The following is a 17682-nucleotide window of genomic DNA, read 5'->3' on the forward strand; positions in this document are numbered from 1 at the left end:
TTAACCTTATTTTTTGAGAACTTCTTTTATGTACAAAAGTGATTTTATTCACACGATATGTGTTTTGGTTGCAAAGTCACCGAAATCCTTCTACTATTAAATAACTACAAATTTACAATAATATTCTTACATAATATTTTTCTATATTCTATTTGACACAAATATTGAATCATATCAACAACAGTTTAGTAATTAAAAAAAGAATAAGTTGTAATTAACATAAAATTATAATGAACAATTAGATAGAACACTTCTACCACTAAAAATGGATACTATATATGTTAAATATTATTTAAAGAAGATAATAAATTTCCATTTATAAATAAAGTAAACATGATCAATAATTTAAATATAGAAGGAAAATAACATATTCAACAAAAATGGGAATAATTTTGCAAAAGAAATGAATTGTGCTATGATGCACTTAAAAAATCATGTCTAACCTAAGTCCGATTTTTACAACTTATGAATCATGAGAATTTGCAGAAATTGAAAGAGCTACAAAAGATTGAAAGGGAGAAAGATAATATATATAGCTGTAGTATTTAGAGAAATGGAAATTTTGTTGAATATGAATGTTAGTCCTAAATTTTCTTTTTTTGTATGAATTTTTTTTTGCCGCTGAATTTTTTTTTGCCCTCATAGTCCATAGGAATTTTTTTCCCGTATTCCATAGGAATTTTTAAACTTTCCATAGTAGACGAAACATGCCAAAACTCTTCATTGGTCAAAGAAATTCTAGAGATTGATAGAGGAGAACTTACAGAAACAATGATTCGATAATGGATTCTAGGGCAGTGGCAAATAGAGAATGGAGAATTTGATGAAAAATAATATGATTAGGAGTGTAGGAACACTCAAATTCATCTTCAAAATCCTAAAACATAATATTCTCCGGCAGAAATCCGAACACTTGTGGGCTGAGTAACTCTGCGGAACTCCGACGAGAAAGGAGAGCACGCTAATTTTTTTTTTTCCTATTAGTTCGTCATCTCCCCAGCAAACATAGATTGCTCTTGTAATAAAATTGAGAACGAAGGTTAATTTGGGAAAAAAAATTATAATTTATAAGGTCAAAATTGTAACAACAATAGTTATTACTTAAAACCCTCCTTGCTTCCGAGAAGTGAATTTGAGAAGCCTCATTTTGTTGTTTCGGTAGAACGGACTTTTGAAGAGTTGGGCTTTATAAGGAAGCTCGTTTAAAAATATTTATCAAACACTCACTTTTTTGTAGAATTCCTTCCTGGACTTAAAAGCCCATTTTGGAGCCTCCAAAAGCCGCCAAACACAGCCTCAGTATCCATTACTTAGATATATATATATATTTCATTTATTTTTTTTTTGGAGCTATATTGGCGCTCCACATTAATACTGTGGCACACAACTTTCACACTCTTTCTAAATGAAATTACTAGTTAACCATTACACCACAAGTTTAATTCTTACCATTTTTAATATCATAATTGTCATTCCCTATTAAAGTGAGATTCTTCCTATTCTTTTTAACTTTTTTTCAAAGTTTTTATCTCTCACTTTCTATCCTCTTCTCTAGGACTCTTTTAGAAAGCTATCACATAAGGTGTTGATAGTTGCAAAACCTATCATATAAGGAATGCTGATAGTTTGGGTGTTTAGTATTGTTACACTTTCCTTGTTAGATTCTTGAGACCAAAAGCTAAAACTCTTTGCGCCCAGATTTCTTCAACTTTTCACTCCCTAGCTCCCATCCTCTCTCTCCCAAAAATGAAAGATCTCACTAATGACACTTCTCCCCCTCCAAAAATGAAAAATCTCACTAGTGATTCTGTATTTGAACAACCAATATATATTGAAAAAAATTTCAAAAAATTATGAATCAGTAATGACTATTGAAAAATCTCAAAAATGTATCAATCAGTCAACCATTCTAAAGTCCATGATAATGGTAATATGTTGATTTTGAAAATATTTTTTCTTTTTGATGAATCTATCAATATATATTTTAAAATGAATTTTATCCATTGGGATACCAAATTAAGAATAACATGGATTATTAAAGTAGCAACGTTTAGAATTTGATTAGGATAATAAAGGCATGTGATTAGAATAAACATATTTGAATTAGAAGCAAATTCTATATCAAATAGAAACTTTGCTGTATAGAAAGCTTATTAATAGAAACTTTGTTGTATAGAATAGCTTATTAATAGAAACTGTGCGGTTTAGAATAGCTTATTAATAGAAACTTTTTTAATTTTACTCAAATAGAAACTTTGTTGTATAGAAAAACTTATTTGCTTTTAGAAAAATTCCAGTGTTTTGTTGTTGATGTTACAAATGTTGATACGTTGATGAATTAGAATTATAAGAAAGTGAAAAAAGAGTTTAAAATAATTAATTAATTAATTAATTATAATTAAAAACAAACTTTATATGCTTTCTATCAGTTGAGATAAATTTGATGATGTTTTTTTAATTTAAACCCAATTCACGTATGCTGCTATGGTGTCTCATAAAGATTATTATTGTACACATAATTTACCTATGAATATGCAAGGGAAGGGCAATTATTTATCATGTTTAAATAGGTTGGAAAGCACCCCAATGATCTTTCATGGGACCTAAGAGTTATCCATGACCATAAGTACTCAAATTAGTTTTTTTTTCTTGGCCATTTTGTGCGTACGTTCTAGCCAAGATAAACACATTCCATGCAACTCTAGAACAGGTTCAACTTCAAGTTGGGTTCAGAAATGGCTACTGCCCAAGATGAACCCATTCCATGCATTTTTAGAATAGGTTCAGATTTGGGGGCTGCCCAAGATGAAACTATTCCATGTGTTTCTGGTATAGGTTCAAGTGTATCAGATTTTAGTTTTTGGGACGTCAACTTCGGTCAGTCATAACTTGTTCATTTTAAATCCGACTTAGGTCATTCTTGCGCCCAAATTGTAGTATTTTGAGCCATTTTTCCATTAGTACAAGTATCATTTTATAATTTTGACTTGAAATAACCATTTTACCCTTGTGACCTTAGGGCTTCCAATTCGGACTGGAAGTGTTGTATTGAGTTTTAATTAACCAAATGTCATTATAATTGACCGGGTGGGAACTATTATGACTCTCTACTCATTGGATGACGGAAAATAATTGTATTACCCTTAGATAACCTCGGATTCAGGTAACGACCAGGGTAACTATTCGGACTCCCGAGTTCTACTAAAGACCTAAAACACTTCTAAGCCTAATATACCTAAAAAAAAATTGCTAAAGGCCTAACATACCTAAATTTATTTCTTTCTAAAACACCTTATATATATAGGTATATAATTTATAAAGTATTATTTTGTGCCTCCTGAAATTTATCTCTAACCCTAACCACTCAACCCTAATCCAATCCATATTTAAATTATTTAATTCAGGTTTGCAACTTGGCTGGTTGAGGTTTCGGATTTGAAAGTCGGGTAATTTGAATTACACATATGGTCAATCTCTACTCCGAAAATTTAATGTAATGTTATAGTTAATTTCATATTAGAATACTGCTAAGCACAATATAATTTCATATTGGAATTCGCAAGCAAGTTTTACTACTTAAAATAATTATTATCCTAGTCTTGCCAATTTACTTGTAGTTTCGCAGGGGAAATGCTGATGAGTCTATGCATATGAAAAATGACATGCACACGCTTTAGGGTTTTAGGGTTTTTCACAGGACAATGCACTACTATATTTGTATATGAAATATGACATGCACATCACAAGGCAATACTAGAATCCATTGCCAATAGACAGACTTGGGACAGCAGATCATGGACTTACTGCAAGAGCCATAGAAGAATCTCCTTTGGTCAGAATCAAGGTACATTTGTGAGAATTTTTCCCTCCAGCCCAAAAAGCATCTCGTAGTTTACGAAATATTCCAAAGATTCTGTTTCCCCTTTCTGCAGCAGTTCTTTTATCATAATTTTACCATGACAGAAGTGTTTCCACCACTCCAGAGTTAATTAGCAAATGCGACAATGGTTAAGGTCATGCAATATTGAGTAAATTTAAATTTTTTTATATATAAATATCTAAGAAATAATAATGCAAACCTTTAACTATTGCGAGAGTTCGCATTTGGACCCAAAACAACTTTGGAGCATGGTCAATGTGTCTTTTGCTTCTGAATTAAATATAGGGTCGTCAATAACAGCATTGATGAACAGCCATAAATGTTTCTTCATATTATGAGCTCCTAGGTTGGCATTCTTGTGAGCTCCATCATTGACCCTAACTACTCAACCCTACCCCAATCCATCTTTAAATTTTTTAATTCGGGTTTGCAACTTGGCCGGTTGAGGTTTCGGATTCGAAAGTAGGGTAATTCATATTACGCATATGGTCAATCTCCACACTAAAAATTTAATGTGGTGTTATAGTTAATTTCATATTAGAATACTCCTAAGCCCAAAAAAAATGACTAAATGCAAATTTCTAAAAAATTACATACAAGTTATTAAGAAATTAGTACATGCAACCATTTAAGATTTAAATATATAAAAATAATATTAAAATTTGGATTCAATTTTGTTCGAGTTGTTGGCATCACAAGTTAAGCCCAATCTTTATTAAATTTGGGTTGGTATTTTTTAACCCAAATAAAACTTGAATTGTAAATATAGTCATCCAATCTCGTGAAAAATCAATTCTTGATTAGCCCAAGTTGCACCCCTACTAGCGTATCGCTAAAGTATTTTCACAAGGCTGTATTCAAAGCCATTTCCAGGCTCAGGACTAACATGTAGCACAGGCTGTAAAACCCATTACGTGAAGACAATTCTTAGTTTGTAACATTAGGGTTCATGAGAGTTTGGAGCTTTTAGGGCTTCAACAATTGGGCTAGGCGTGTAACTCTTAAAGGCCTACTTACAGATTTGGACAAAGCAGTCTAAGCTTATGGACTTTAGATTTGTAATTTGTCAAGTCAAACAATGTTCAAATTATTAATGGACCTATAAAAAACATTCAGCAGGTGGTCCAAAGGATAAATTAATATGATGTTCAAGTATGCATTAGGTTGGATGTGTAAAATAACCTTTAAAAAATTGATGGGTAAACCATTTTTATAGGTAATATTTTTTTTCTTACTTTGGTCAAACGCAAGATAGAAAATAAAAATAAAAATAAATTGAAAAAATTTACGTAAAAACACCACATACTAGCTAGGTTTTTTAGGAGACCAACACACAGTTTTTATTTATCTACTTATTTATTTATTTATTTATTTATTTATTTATTATTATTATTATATAACAAACCACTTCAGATGCCAATAACTTCGAAAAAATTACATCTTTATTCATATGGAAACTTCGCAAGGTTAATACATATATACCATATTATATGCACCTTCCTCGGTCTTTTTTTTTTTTTTTAAGCTTTCTTGACACGCAAGCTAGCTTAACATCGACCACTATTTATCACTCTACCCCACACCCATCTCTCTTTACATATATATCCATCAAGGAGCAGATATATAATTTCATGGGGCTATAGTTGCTATAATAATTCAAATGGTTATCAACTCATGCTAAGTTTTATTTTTATTTTTATTTTTTTCCTTTAGAAATTATATTGTTCTTTTCTTGCATGATAGAAGATTCTAATGTACAAACATGATCAGTACTTTGAGTCTACTCCCATCCCCACATTTGTCTGGAGGTTACAAAATATAGAAATTTAGCTTTTAGTATTCCTGATTTGCATAAAATATAGAAATTTAAATTTTCTTTCTATAGTAAAAATGTTAAAATTATAAGTAATATTCTGTTAACCACATTTACCATTATTGAACATTTTTTTTTTTCTCATAGTGGTTGTAAACTCATTCTACAATAGTAGTTGATAATAAATGACAAATTCACTCCTTATATAGCCATTCCAGGTCTAAGGAACTTTACATCCATCATTCTACATAAATTCAATGTCTACATAACTTTTCACTTTTCTAAAATATTTTATAGTCTACAAAATCTTATAAGAGAATCTCCAAAGGGGCTGCTATTTGGGCTGCTAATTCAAAATATAGCAGGTGGGCTTCAAAATGGGCTCTCCAATGCAATGCTATTTTGGCTGCTACATTTTAACTTTGCTATTTATTATGTCAATTGTAACAAAATATATAGCAATTGCTATATGGGCTGGGGCCACAAAAAAGAAGTGGACCGGCTCCTATTTGGCTCTTTTATTTGTCTAGGGCAACAGAGAGAGAGAGAAGAGAACGATGGCACAGGGAAGAGACCGGCTCCTATTTGTCTAAGGCAACATAGAGAGAGAAGAGACCGGCGGCACAAACACACAAGGAAGAGACCGGCGACCAGTGACGGCCTGTATTTTGTTTTCCCCTATATGTGTGTAGAGAGATATGTGGAGCTTAATCTGATTTTGGTGTGCGACAGAAAGAGAAGAAGGGGCGTCATGTATATGTGTGTCACACCAAACTTGCAATTAACCCAGGTACTCTTTCAGTTACTCTGCTTACATATTTGGAAAAATTGATGGAGTGAGGGAAATTTTGATTTTGCTTTATATACAACTATTAATACTGTTGATTTTTGTTGCTGAATGGAAAGGAATTTCTGCTACAACTATTAATACTGTTCTTCCTTTGTTGTTTCAATTTAGTTGTATATTGAAACAAGTGTTCAGATTTTTGATGCCATTAGCTTTGATCCTGATTAAATGTTGAAAAAATTTTCAGGATAACAATTTTTTTCTGGAAAATTTATGGGCTTAATAATATCAATATGATATTTTTGGAAAGGTTTTGCGCACACTCGTATTTTTGGAAAGGTTTTTCTTTTAGCAATCTGCACCAGCACCACAAAAGAGACTGATGATTTTCAAAGAAATGTAAATTACAATGTAACAATATATATTTATTAGATGTTTACATGATCCATTTCCATAGTAATTTTCTTCTAAATTCAATCAAACATATCATGGCACAGTGCCAGAAAACCCACTGTGTTTAGAAGCTGAAGGATGTGTTCCGCATTCATTTGGACAGTGGTGGAAATGAATTGCCCATTTTGTTTTACATAGCATTGGAGGCTGGAATTATGAGTATTTGGAATTGGGTTATTGGTTAGGAAGTTAAATCCAATTTATAAAATCAATTTTACTTTTCTTTCTGCTACAAAAGATCTAAATCCGCTCTTCCACTTTAAGTAGATCATAATATAATATTATTATAAACCCAACAAGCTTACATGCATATGTAAAATTATGCTAAATTCTATGAGAAAATTTGAATTGAAGCAAAAATTATCAATTTCATTAGAAGCAGATTTCTGGGCCAAAAAAATATAAAGAAACTCTGCACAAAATCAAAGGCTTTTACAAGAATTGGGAGGTTTTGCATTGTAGAGCAGTTTGTCTAGACAAACTTTTTTTGCGCATGGTGGCTTTCTTTATCGGCTTTCATGTTGTTTATGGCAGAGGCTTGCAGCTTGGTTTTGTTGTCAATGATGTCTTTCTGCATATTTGTTGTTGTCTTGGCATCTTTTTTGGGGTCTTGTTAGATACTGTTTTGTGCTTCTGCATATCTGAGCATTTTTTTTTTTTTTGTTCTCATATATTTTGTTCGAAAATAATTGTAATCCATCCAGCAAATCTAAAATATGTGATTTCTAAAAGACACAGGTTTAAAGGTCAATTAATAACTATCAATGGAAGTCTCTCAATCATTAACAAAGCGAGGAAAGGCATTCACGCTGGATCAAGATATAGCAATTTGTAATGCTTGGTTGAGCATCACCCAAGATCCAATTGTTGGTAACTCGCAATCACAGAGTACGTTTTGGAATCGGATATTTCAAAATTATCTTGATCATTCCAACGACGAAAATGTACAAACACAAGTTGTTATCCAATCTCGTTGGGGCATAATCATGAAGTTTTGCAGTAAATATAGTCGGTGCGCCAAACAAATTGAAAATAGGCAACAAAGTGGAATCAATGAAACAGATAAGGTGAGAATTCTACTTTTCTTGTTAGTTGTAATTTTAATTTTTATACATCTAATTTTGTTTCATATCATTTTCTAGGTTCTTCAAGCAAAAAGTTTGTATTATGAAAATGAGAAGAAATACTTTTCTTTGGATCATTGTTGGGCGATTTTGGAACATGCCATTAAGTGAGAAAATTAGGGATCCTCCAAAAAGCCAAAGTCTCCTGCAATGACCCCATATTCCTTTTCCCCATTTTCCTCTTCCGCATCCCAAATTCCTGAGACGCCCATTTCTCTCGATTCCAATCAAAATTGAACCGAAAAATCTGTTGACTCCCCAACAACCAAAAGGCCTAGTGGAAAGAAAGCTGCAAAAGAAGCACGTAAGAAAAGCAAGATAGCAGACACTCGTTTTTGTAATTTGATGGAAAAATTTAACGAAACTACAACTGACAGATATATAAAAAAGTGTGAAATAGAAAAAAAAAAAGTTAAAGTACGTAATGGAGCAAATGAATCAAAGGGAGAAAGAAGAGAAAGAAGCCAAGATTATGATGATGGACCTTTCCAACATGGACCCTCAGGCGAAAGTTTATTACCAGCTGCGCAAGAATGAGATTCTTGCCAAACTACAAGCACGCTCAACAAACTTTGATTATTATGTTCCTTTTTCCCCATGTCCACCATGAAGGACAGGTGAAATTTAACACTTTCTAGGAATATGCTATTTTGGTTTGTTCCTTGTATAAAGTTTAGCACTTTCTAGAAATATGCTATTTTGGTTTGTCCCCTGTATGAAGTTTAGGACTATTTTGCAATATGTTATTTTGGTTTGTTCCCTGTATGAAGTAGTATGCTTGACAATGAAAGTAAAGGCAATGGACTGTGTTGTCGAAACTTTTTTTTGTTGTGCTTCATGAAAGCATCTATTTTCGTAATTTGGTTTGTTCTGGTAATATGTTTTTTTTTTTTTTTTGAAACAGAATCTCCATTGCAATAAACTAGCCAAATATTTTAATTTTTTGTAATAAGGCAAACAAGCCAAATAAATTTATTTATATTTAATAAGGCAAACACGCCAAATATTTTTATTTATTTTTAATAAGACAAACAAGCGAAATAAAATACAAACACTTAGAAAAAAAAAACGCACTTGTACACTATTTAGTGTACAAAACACACATATTAATAAATCAAGGATCCAAACAAAAGACATCTGAAACCCAGTTCTTCAAATCTGTCCTTGTCGTGAGCACAAATGTTCAATAAGATCATTGCGATGTCTGTGATGGATTACAGAAGATCGAATCATACCATGACGAGCTAGGAACTCAGAAAACAAGGGTGTCGGCTCCCGCGACACTTCAATTGGATGCACCGTTTCAGGTGCATCAAATATAATATATATATATATATATATATATATATATATATATATTCCCGAAAAAAAAAATTAAAAATATATGTATCATTTTGTTTTATCTCTCTCTTTTTTCTTTTCTTTTTTTCTTTTTTGGTCCTTTTTTGACTAGATATTTTAGATTTTTTATTCTTTTTAATTAAGTTTAATTTTAGTTTCCTTCTACTATCTAAAACTTGACTTAGAATGTGCCTAATATTAACATTACTGATGCAAACATGAATGGCGGGAATGGTAGTTGAAAAAGAATAGTGGTTGTGTTAAAAAATAGCATTTTCATCATGGAAGCAAAATTGCTAAAATATAGCATTTTGACACTGTAACACTGTCAAAATATAGATTTGGCATTTGAATTTAGCATTTTTGCATTGGAGATGCTCTAAGCCCTCTAATGTTCCAGAGTCCCCTACCAAATTTAGAAGATTTGAAAGAGAATGGACACCTACAAGTCACTGGTCTTGCTTGTCAAATTTCATTTATTGTCATTACATCCCTCAGTGTAATCTTTAAATTCAGCACATTATTTTTACCATTTAAAAAAAATTGATCGATCCACCAATTTATAAAATTACTAAAAACGATATAATATGATTAGATGAGTACACACACTTATTGGTAGAAAAGGAAGAACAAAGTTATTCTACCAAATAATGTTTTAGGCCCAGTTCAAAGCGGCCCATTAATACTTTTCATCACTCTGGACCATGAGCCCAGAAACCCACTCCTTATTAGTGTTTACAATGGGTTGGACCCAGTTCAAAACCAGTCCATTAGTAGACTTTTCATGAACGCGGACCAGGAGCCCAAGAGACCCACTCCCTTATTAGGGTTTATAATACGCCGTATGTTGCCCTAGTTCGACACAGAGAGAGTTGAAGACTAACGAGCAGAGAGAGAGAGAGAGAGGAGGTGGTGGAGAGAGAGATCATCAATGGCGCCTAAGACCCCTAAAGTGAGCCGAAACCCAGATCTGATTCGGGGCATAGGCAAATTCTCTCGATCGAAGATGTACCACAAGAGGGGTCTCTGGGCTATCAAGGCCAAAAACGGCGGCGTTTTCCCCCGCCACGACAAGAAACCAGCCGACCCCAAACCCGCCGAGAAGCCCCCCAAGTTCTACCCGGCCGACGACGTCAAGAAACCCCTCCTTAACAAGCGCAAACCCAAACCCACCAAGCTCAAGTACATATATATACGCACACTCGCACACACACATATATATACGCTTGTTTGCATTTGATTGTATAAGTCTTATTTATATGTAATGTTTGATTTATATGATATTATTGTACGTGTTGTGTTATTTCTGTAGGGCTAGTATTACTCCTGGAACGGTGCTGATTATACTGGCTGGGAGGTTTAAGGGGAAGAGAGTGGTGTTTTTGAAGCAGCTTTCATCTGGGTTGCTTCTGGTTACTGGTGAGCTTTTCAAATTTGTTCTTTGTGAAATGGTTTTAGTATATGAAAGCTCTTATTTTGTTTTTAAAGTATAATTTTGATTTTATGTTTATATTTTATCACAATTTGTCGCTTGATGAGCTGATATTTACACGTTTTTAGGCTGATTTCGTTGGGTTATATGCTGATTAATTTATTGTGCTTTGTTGGGTGGTGAGAGTGTGTATGATTGATTGTTTTGGTTTTAGATTGAAGCATGCTAATTAGTTTGTGCAATGAAGCTGGAGGATTGCAACTTGAGCATTTTAATTGGAAAAAAGCATGAAAAGTGGTTGTTATATTGTATATGTGGAAGTGATGTGGTAATAGCATCATCAAAACAAACTTATTAACTATAAAAATTTCTTTAGGATATTGTTAGAAAACAATTCTGAAATGGGTGATCTAACCATTTTAAAAAATATACAACTGCATAACCTATTAACTATTTCTTTCATACTTTTTAATAAATTTAGAAAGGAACCTCACTACACAATCTAGGCATCATTTAACATAGATCATTCTCCTGGGAACAAGCAAACCACATCACAGAAGCTAACAAGAAAGATTTTTTTACCCAACATGCGGACATCGTCAAAGGCAGTGACTATGATGATGTCATCCGTAGTGACGATCAACAACGAGGGTTGCTATCTGCACGACTTTCCACACACATGGTTTTATGCAATCGATAAAATTTTCTGGCTTGTGTCTCTTTCTAATTCAAAGTAAAGCTATTTTCGTCATTGCAAGACATACAGCAGCAGATGACTATCTGACTCCACACACGAGTGGTATTACACAATCCATCAAATTTCTGGCTGGCATCTCTTTCTAATTCAAAGTACAGCTATTTTCGTCATTGCGAGACATTTATTCCGGTCTTCACTTTCACTTCAAAGTAAAGCTATTTTCGTCATTGCGAGACATACAGTGGCGAAGGCAACGAGGGTTGCTATCTGCACGAAGTGAGATTGAAGACTGGAATAAATGTCTCGCAATGACGAAAATAGCTTTACTTTGAATTAGAAAGAGATGCCAGCCAGAAATTTTATGGATTGTGTAAAACCATTCGTGTGTGAAGTCTTGCAGATAGCAACCCTCGTTGTCGTTACCGCTGACGTCATTGTCACTACCGCTGACGTCATCATCGTCACTGCCTTTGACGATGTCCCCGTGTTGGTTTTGAGGGTGGTTAGCTTTTGTGATGTGGTTTGCTTGTTCCAAGGAAAACAATCTGTGCTAAATAATGCCTCGATTGTGTAGTGAGGTGTTTGGGATGTACTGCAACATTCCTTCTGAATTTATTAAAAAGTATGAAAGAAAACAGGTTATGCATTCATCGCTTTTTCAGAATGTTTTGATCGGCGGTTTCGGACCTGTTTTCTAACAATATCCTAAAGAAATGGTAATAGTTCATGAGTTTGTTTTGATAATGTTATTATGACATTACTTTCATATATAGAATATAACAACCACTCTGTTTGGTCTCTTTGTCACATTTTTAATGAGTTTATCAATTAGTGTCTCCTTGATATACGTTATCAGACTTTATGCTATTTTGTTGCTTTAATGTTGATGCCTTGACACATGTTTGCTCGTATGGTTCGTAGAAGGATTTGATCAACTCGTTTAGGTTTTTATTGTTAAATTAATAGTGCATCAAAACCGTAATGGTATTTTCCTGAGAGGTTTCACTTGGCATGCGTTTTTAGATGGTTGCATCTTTATGGTACCAGTGTACCACTATGATGCCTCAAATATGGTTCTGGATGGCCAGGACTTCCAATTTGGTCCTGTTAAGTGACATCCCTATATTAGCATTACCTGCATGGTATGCGATGACCATGATTTATAATTTGGCCTTAAAACTGACTTCCCTGTAGTACAATTTACTTGGCTCTGATATTTTAGCTGTTTCTCAATAAGATACAAAAATTATGAGATTATTTTATGACTGACTCTCAAGTTGACCTCAAAACTTATTTTTTTCTTTTTCGGTGGTTCTTGAAAATCATTCAAAGTAGAATCTGTCTTTGTTTAGGAATGAAATAGATGTTTAAAATTGGCGGTTGTGAACCGTTATTAGAATAGTTTGGTATAATCATTTAATTGTTCCAGTATCGATATAAGGGCCGAAATGGATTAGTATTATTTGTGACACTGACCGTAGCTGTGAATTTGTGAGTGGTTGATTTACTAGTTTATTCCTCTAAACTTTTACCTTGTGTGAATCACCACCAATCTTGCTCATGCCCTTTCTCCCCACTTTGATTTGGTTCTGTGCCACATTTATTCAGTCATAGAAATTGCTCTCATTTTGAAGTTATTCTCATTTTCCCCTTTGTCACTACAGGACCATTCAAATTTAATGGTGTTCCTCTGAGACGTGTCAATCAATCTTATGTTATTGGTACTTCAACAAAGGTTGACATAGCTGGAGTTAATGTGGAAAAGTTTGATGACAAGTATTTCGCAAAAAAGGTTGAGAAGAAGAGTAAGAAAGGAGAAGGCGAGTTTTTTGAGGCGGAGAAAGAGGTTTGTCCATTATCCCCTATGAAATTTCAAACTTGATTAAATTATTGTTTTTTTTTTACTTTTTATGTTCTTATACCCTGCAAAATGTAGGAAAAGAATGTGCTTCCGGTGGAGAAAAAAGATGATCAGAAAGCTGTGGATGCACCCTTGATAAAATCCATTGAATCCGTGCCAGACTTGAAGACCTATCTGGCTGCAAGGTTTTCGCTGAAGGCAGGCATGAAACCTCATGAGCTCGTCTTTTAGAGGAAGATTTTTTAAAATTATTAGAAATGATACTTTTATTCCCTTTTCATGTTTTGTTTTGATTGAACTTGATGTTAGCATCTGTATTATCGTTTTTTGTTTGGATAATCATCTAAGTTTTATGTTATGTTGGGCATTGCAATGTTAGAGGAATTTTCCTTTCTTCCCCCAAGAGAGTACAATGGATCTAATATATATCTATATAATCCATATAAGATTTCTTCATATTCAGTTGATATAGCTGTGTGGTGTTCTTTGAGGGTGGATTGATGAATAATTGCATAAACAGCCTAGGCTCTGAGCCTTTTTTTTCTTTTGCTTATGCTGTTGCCTTGCTTTTTTGTGTCTTGTAATTTGCTTTCTTGATGAAAACTCTTTTACTTTACGCATGTTATTATAGTGCTCGTATGTATGTTGTACAAACAATTCTCTTGTAAAGAGGCTTCCTGATGAAAAAGACTTCAAACATGACATTAAAATTCATACATGAAAAGTTATTTATCAGAAAATAAAAAATACTTGGTTCGCTCTGTCAAGAGCTTTAAAGCAAGCTGTCTGTTCGAGCTGGCAATCTCTTAAAGAAATTGCTAGGAACAGAAGGCAACTTGCTTCGGAACCTAGGATGTCGCAGCATATAAAGTCCTGCAACTAAAGCCACAACTCTAAATGGGGTCACATAGAGCACCACCGCGGCACAAAGACAGAACATTATGAAAAGGCTGGTTGCTCTCGGGTCTCTCCAGCTGAGTAGTGACGAAAATCTTTCCCCTTGCGTAGCTATGTCTCCCACGACTGTTTGAATCCTCCCAGCCACACTTCTGAGCCTGTCATACCTCATTCGAACTACATCGTGTGATTTGGTAGATGGGAATGTGTCGAATTCTTCATCAAGCTCATCTGGGTTCACTGCCTCTGCCCACGAAAGTTTAGTGTCCATATGAGGTGGGTGTCTTGGTCTGAATCTATAGTTCCATAGCCCGATTAGGAACATGTAGAGACAGAGAGTAGGCAGTATCAGCTCTGGGTACCAGATCAGTATCAGAAACAGAACATGAAATAGAACTGATGTGATGGGGTTCTTCCAATGGCAAACATCACCAAACCATCGGCTCACTGATATCATACCAGAAAGTAGGGACATGATCCTAAAGAAGTTCGCTTTGCTTCTTCTCATACTCCACATGTGGGAATCCACGTCTAACATATACTCAACCACCTCCTTTCTGAGTGGTGGTTCAGCTCGCCCAAGCCTTACGGCAACAATATTCATGGCTTGGTATCTCAGATTGTCTACTTGGTTCACTGTGAAAGGATGCAAGTAATGCATTTTTGGCAGCAAGGGATGGCCATAAAGGTATATCGTGTGAGCTAGAGCTAGGCTAGTGAACCGAACAGCTAGTTGGAGCTCACCCATCTTCTTCACCCCAGATGCATGCAGAACAAGAAGTGGGTAAGAATGTGTGTAGATACGATGAGCTTCTAGCGTTGATAGCCGAATCCGTACCTTTCCAATCCGCGAGTCGCGTGCTGCACCAGCACCATTTTGCTCACCTCCCAAGTGGCAGTTGTCGAAAACTCCCATTGTTATCACCGTGCACGGATCATAGACTTCCCATGTGTATTGCTCATTCCATTTGGGACTGAAGGTATCAAGAATTGTTCTGGTTCGAACCCATTTCTGGCCATATTTGGCCACACAATAAGCATCTGTACTTCCTCGACCATTTTTCATCTTCATGGGCAGAAGGCCTTGTGCGCCTAATATACCCACTTCCAATATTCCAACTGGCTGCTTCCAGAGCTGTCTTGCCGTTGGCCTCTGATCACTTAGGTACATAGTTGTTTCATCTAGTACATGGTATCCACCTTCAAGGCAAACTCTCAAATGTATCCTGCTTGCAAACTTGAGTTCTTTCCTCCTGTCAGCTTCCAGAACACCAAAACCAAACTTCTCGAGGTTGAACCATCGAGAATGGACTGGCCGGTGGTCAAGCCTCTTCTCAAAAATGTTTAGTGGTAGACTTAACTTCCCCAGCACATCATCTTTTGCAGGATGTACTCGGTCCTCAACAGTAAGGACCAGTTGTTCCTCAAAAGGCTCGGCAGCTACAAAGACAAGATCTTCATTCCAGAGTGGGTTTGCTGTGCGAGTTGGGCTCACCTTCGTTTTGAGCACTTGGTTTCCCACCTGGGCTTTCGCAAAAACATCAGGGAGGCGGCTTTTGTCATTTGGAATAATGTCCTGAGCTTCAATGATGTTTACCCTGAGGTACCAAAGTTTTGGTGAGACATAAACTTTGGACCGGATGTTGAAAACACCCTCTCCCTGCACATATGAAGCATCTGAATGCCATGCCTCAGGAAAGGCCTCGTCGGCTTGTGTTCCCATCCAAACTGCAACCATGATTTGTCCCCTCACCTTCCCTTCCCCACGCCTGTCCTCCAATCTGTACCACTGGGGAGCCAGCGGGCTATCAGGTGGAACCCTCGTTGGAACCTCATTCAGGTCAAAAAGCACCCTTCCAAGATAATCATCTCTTCCTATCATTTCTTTATCCTTTACAAAAACTTCTAGCGAAGATGATTGAATACGATCTTTGGAGAAAGCAAATACCTGGTTCCACTCGGGGTTCAGTTTCTTCTCAAAATGTTTTGTCCTTCCTTTATAGTTCCCGAGCTTCACTTCTACATAAGGATCGCAGCTACCGGTAATGGAGCTGGGCGGAAGATCTTTGGCCTTCACAACTCGAACATAAAGATGAAACGTCTGCTCCACAAGGTCATAGGTGCTTGTGAATCTCTCAGTGCTCATCCACCCCCTTCCGCCATATGATCCTCCACTTGGCCACCGTTCACCAAGTTGGGGATTCGTGTCCTTCAATTCAAAATCTTCTTGGTGGCTAGGATGAGGTTGTGGATTGACCTGTTGATGCATTGTGAAGAGGACACCTTCTGGTTGTTTTCCCACTGATAGGACTGGTTGCTGCAGAACTTGGTGCTTGTATATGTGTTGTGTTGTCTCTGTTCTTACTTCAACAGGTTCTTTGATCTCTTCCTTTGGCTCTTCAGCAGGAATGCTGCAACTAGACTTAACTGCTGCAAAATGAGAAATAGGACTTTCAATGACAGCAAGTGTGGGAATTTCTATTTCGGGTGCATCTGTTGTCACTTTAGGAGTGTCAACAATGGCAAGTGCAGATTTGGGAAGAGCAGATGATGTGTTACTAATGCTTGTGGTTTCTGAAACAAGAGGATTGGAAGGAGGAGGACTAGAGGTTGCTAAGGGTTGCAATGGTGGTGAAGAGGATAAAGGAGGAGACTTGGGCTCGGATTCTTGCGAGAGATAAACTTTGAGGCCAATCTCACCTTTGACAGATGAGAAAAACCACTTATTTTCTAACCGGAATGCTTGATAAGCTTCTTCGCCTTTCTTGACAATGTTTGAGCAAGGAATTCTCACCCTTCCAAGAAAGTTTCGGCCAGGAAGTGGTTTCCTCTCATTGTAAACAGAGACTTCAATGGATTGATGGTTGTAGTTTTTGGTTTTGTCGAAATTGAAGAAGAGCTTTTGGTTCCAAATGGGGTTTAGATTTTTATGGACACTTCTGGTTCGACTTAGCTGGTTTTCGAAATCAACTTCTACGAATGGACTAGCTGACCCTTCACCATCTTTGGGCATAAGATCATGAGCATCTACAACTTCCACCACTAGCTGCATGCTCCTTTTACTTCTGGCTTCGCTGCTGCGAGAAGCTACTAGGAAGTGGCTCTGCACAAGAAACCTCAAGACTCAATTGAGAAGCAAAGAGGTTCTAATTAGGAAAGCATTGGGATTCTCTCTCTCTCTCTCTCACACACACACAGATTGTAGGTAATGTTGTGATGTGAAAGAAAAGAATGCTTTGATGAGGAAGCTTCTGTGATTTCTGGAATGAGCTAGAGGGAAATAGAGGGAAGGCATAAACTTTGTTCAAAAGTGATAAAAGTGAACCATGAAACAAGGCCATTTTATATTATTGGTTTGCAGCACAATAGAGGAAATTAAAGGATTATTTTCCAAGAA

The 17682-nt window shown here is 35.7% G+C and overlaps 2 protein-coding genes and 1 long non-coding RNA gene across 3 annotated transcripts; 2 read left to right on the top strand and 1 right to left on the bottom strand.

Moving 5' to 3' along the window:
* The first annotated feature begins 6210 nt into the window (after positions 1-6210).
* On the top strand, positions 6211-9126 carry LOC132299304 (uncharacterized). Its single transcript, XR_009480056.1, has 3 exons — positions 6211-6483; positions 7666-8000; positions 8076-9126. It is a non-coding gene; the product is annotated as an uncharacterized LOC132299304 (long non-coding RNA).
* A 1124-nt stretch (positions 9127-10250) lies between these two features.
* On the top strand, positions 10251-13855 carry LOC132299306 (large ribosomal subunit protein eL6). The gene is made up of 4 exons (XM_059795834.1): positions 10251-10580; positions 10711-10817; positions 13192-13373; positions 13464-13855. Exons 1-4 carry the CDS (start codon positions 10330-10332, stop codon positions 13617-13619), a joined length of 696 nt encoding a protein of 231 aa, XP_059651817.1. The 5' UTR covers positions 10251-10329; the 3' UTR covers positions 13620-13855.
* A 211-nt stretch (positions 13856-14066) lies between these two features.
* Positions 14067-17459, bottom strand: LOC132299305 (FT-interacting protein 1-like). The gene has a single exon (XM_059795833.1). The coding sequence runs from the start codon at positions 17335-17337 to the stop codon at positions 14161-14163; it is 3177 nt and encodes a 1058-aa protein (XP_059651816.1). The 5' UTR covers positions 17338-17459; the 3' UTR covers positions 14067-14160.
* Between the last annotated feature and the right edge of the window lie 223 nt (positions 17460-17682).

This window comes from Cornus florida, unplaced genomic scaffold (genome assembly GCF_030987335.1).
Source record: "Cornus florida cultivar Cherokee Brave unplaced genomic scaffold, ASM3098733v1 CherokeeBrave_3.0.0_Hap2_Chr03, whole genome shotgun sequence".
Taxonomy (NCBI): Eukaryota; Viridiplantae; Streptophyta; class Magnoliopsida; order Cornales; family Cornaceae; genus Cornus; species Cornus florida.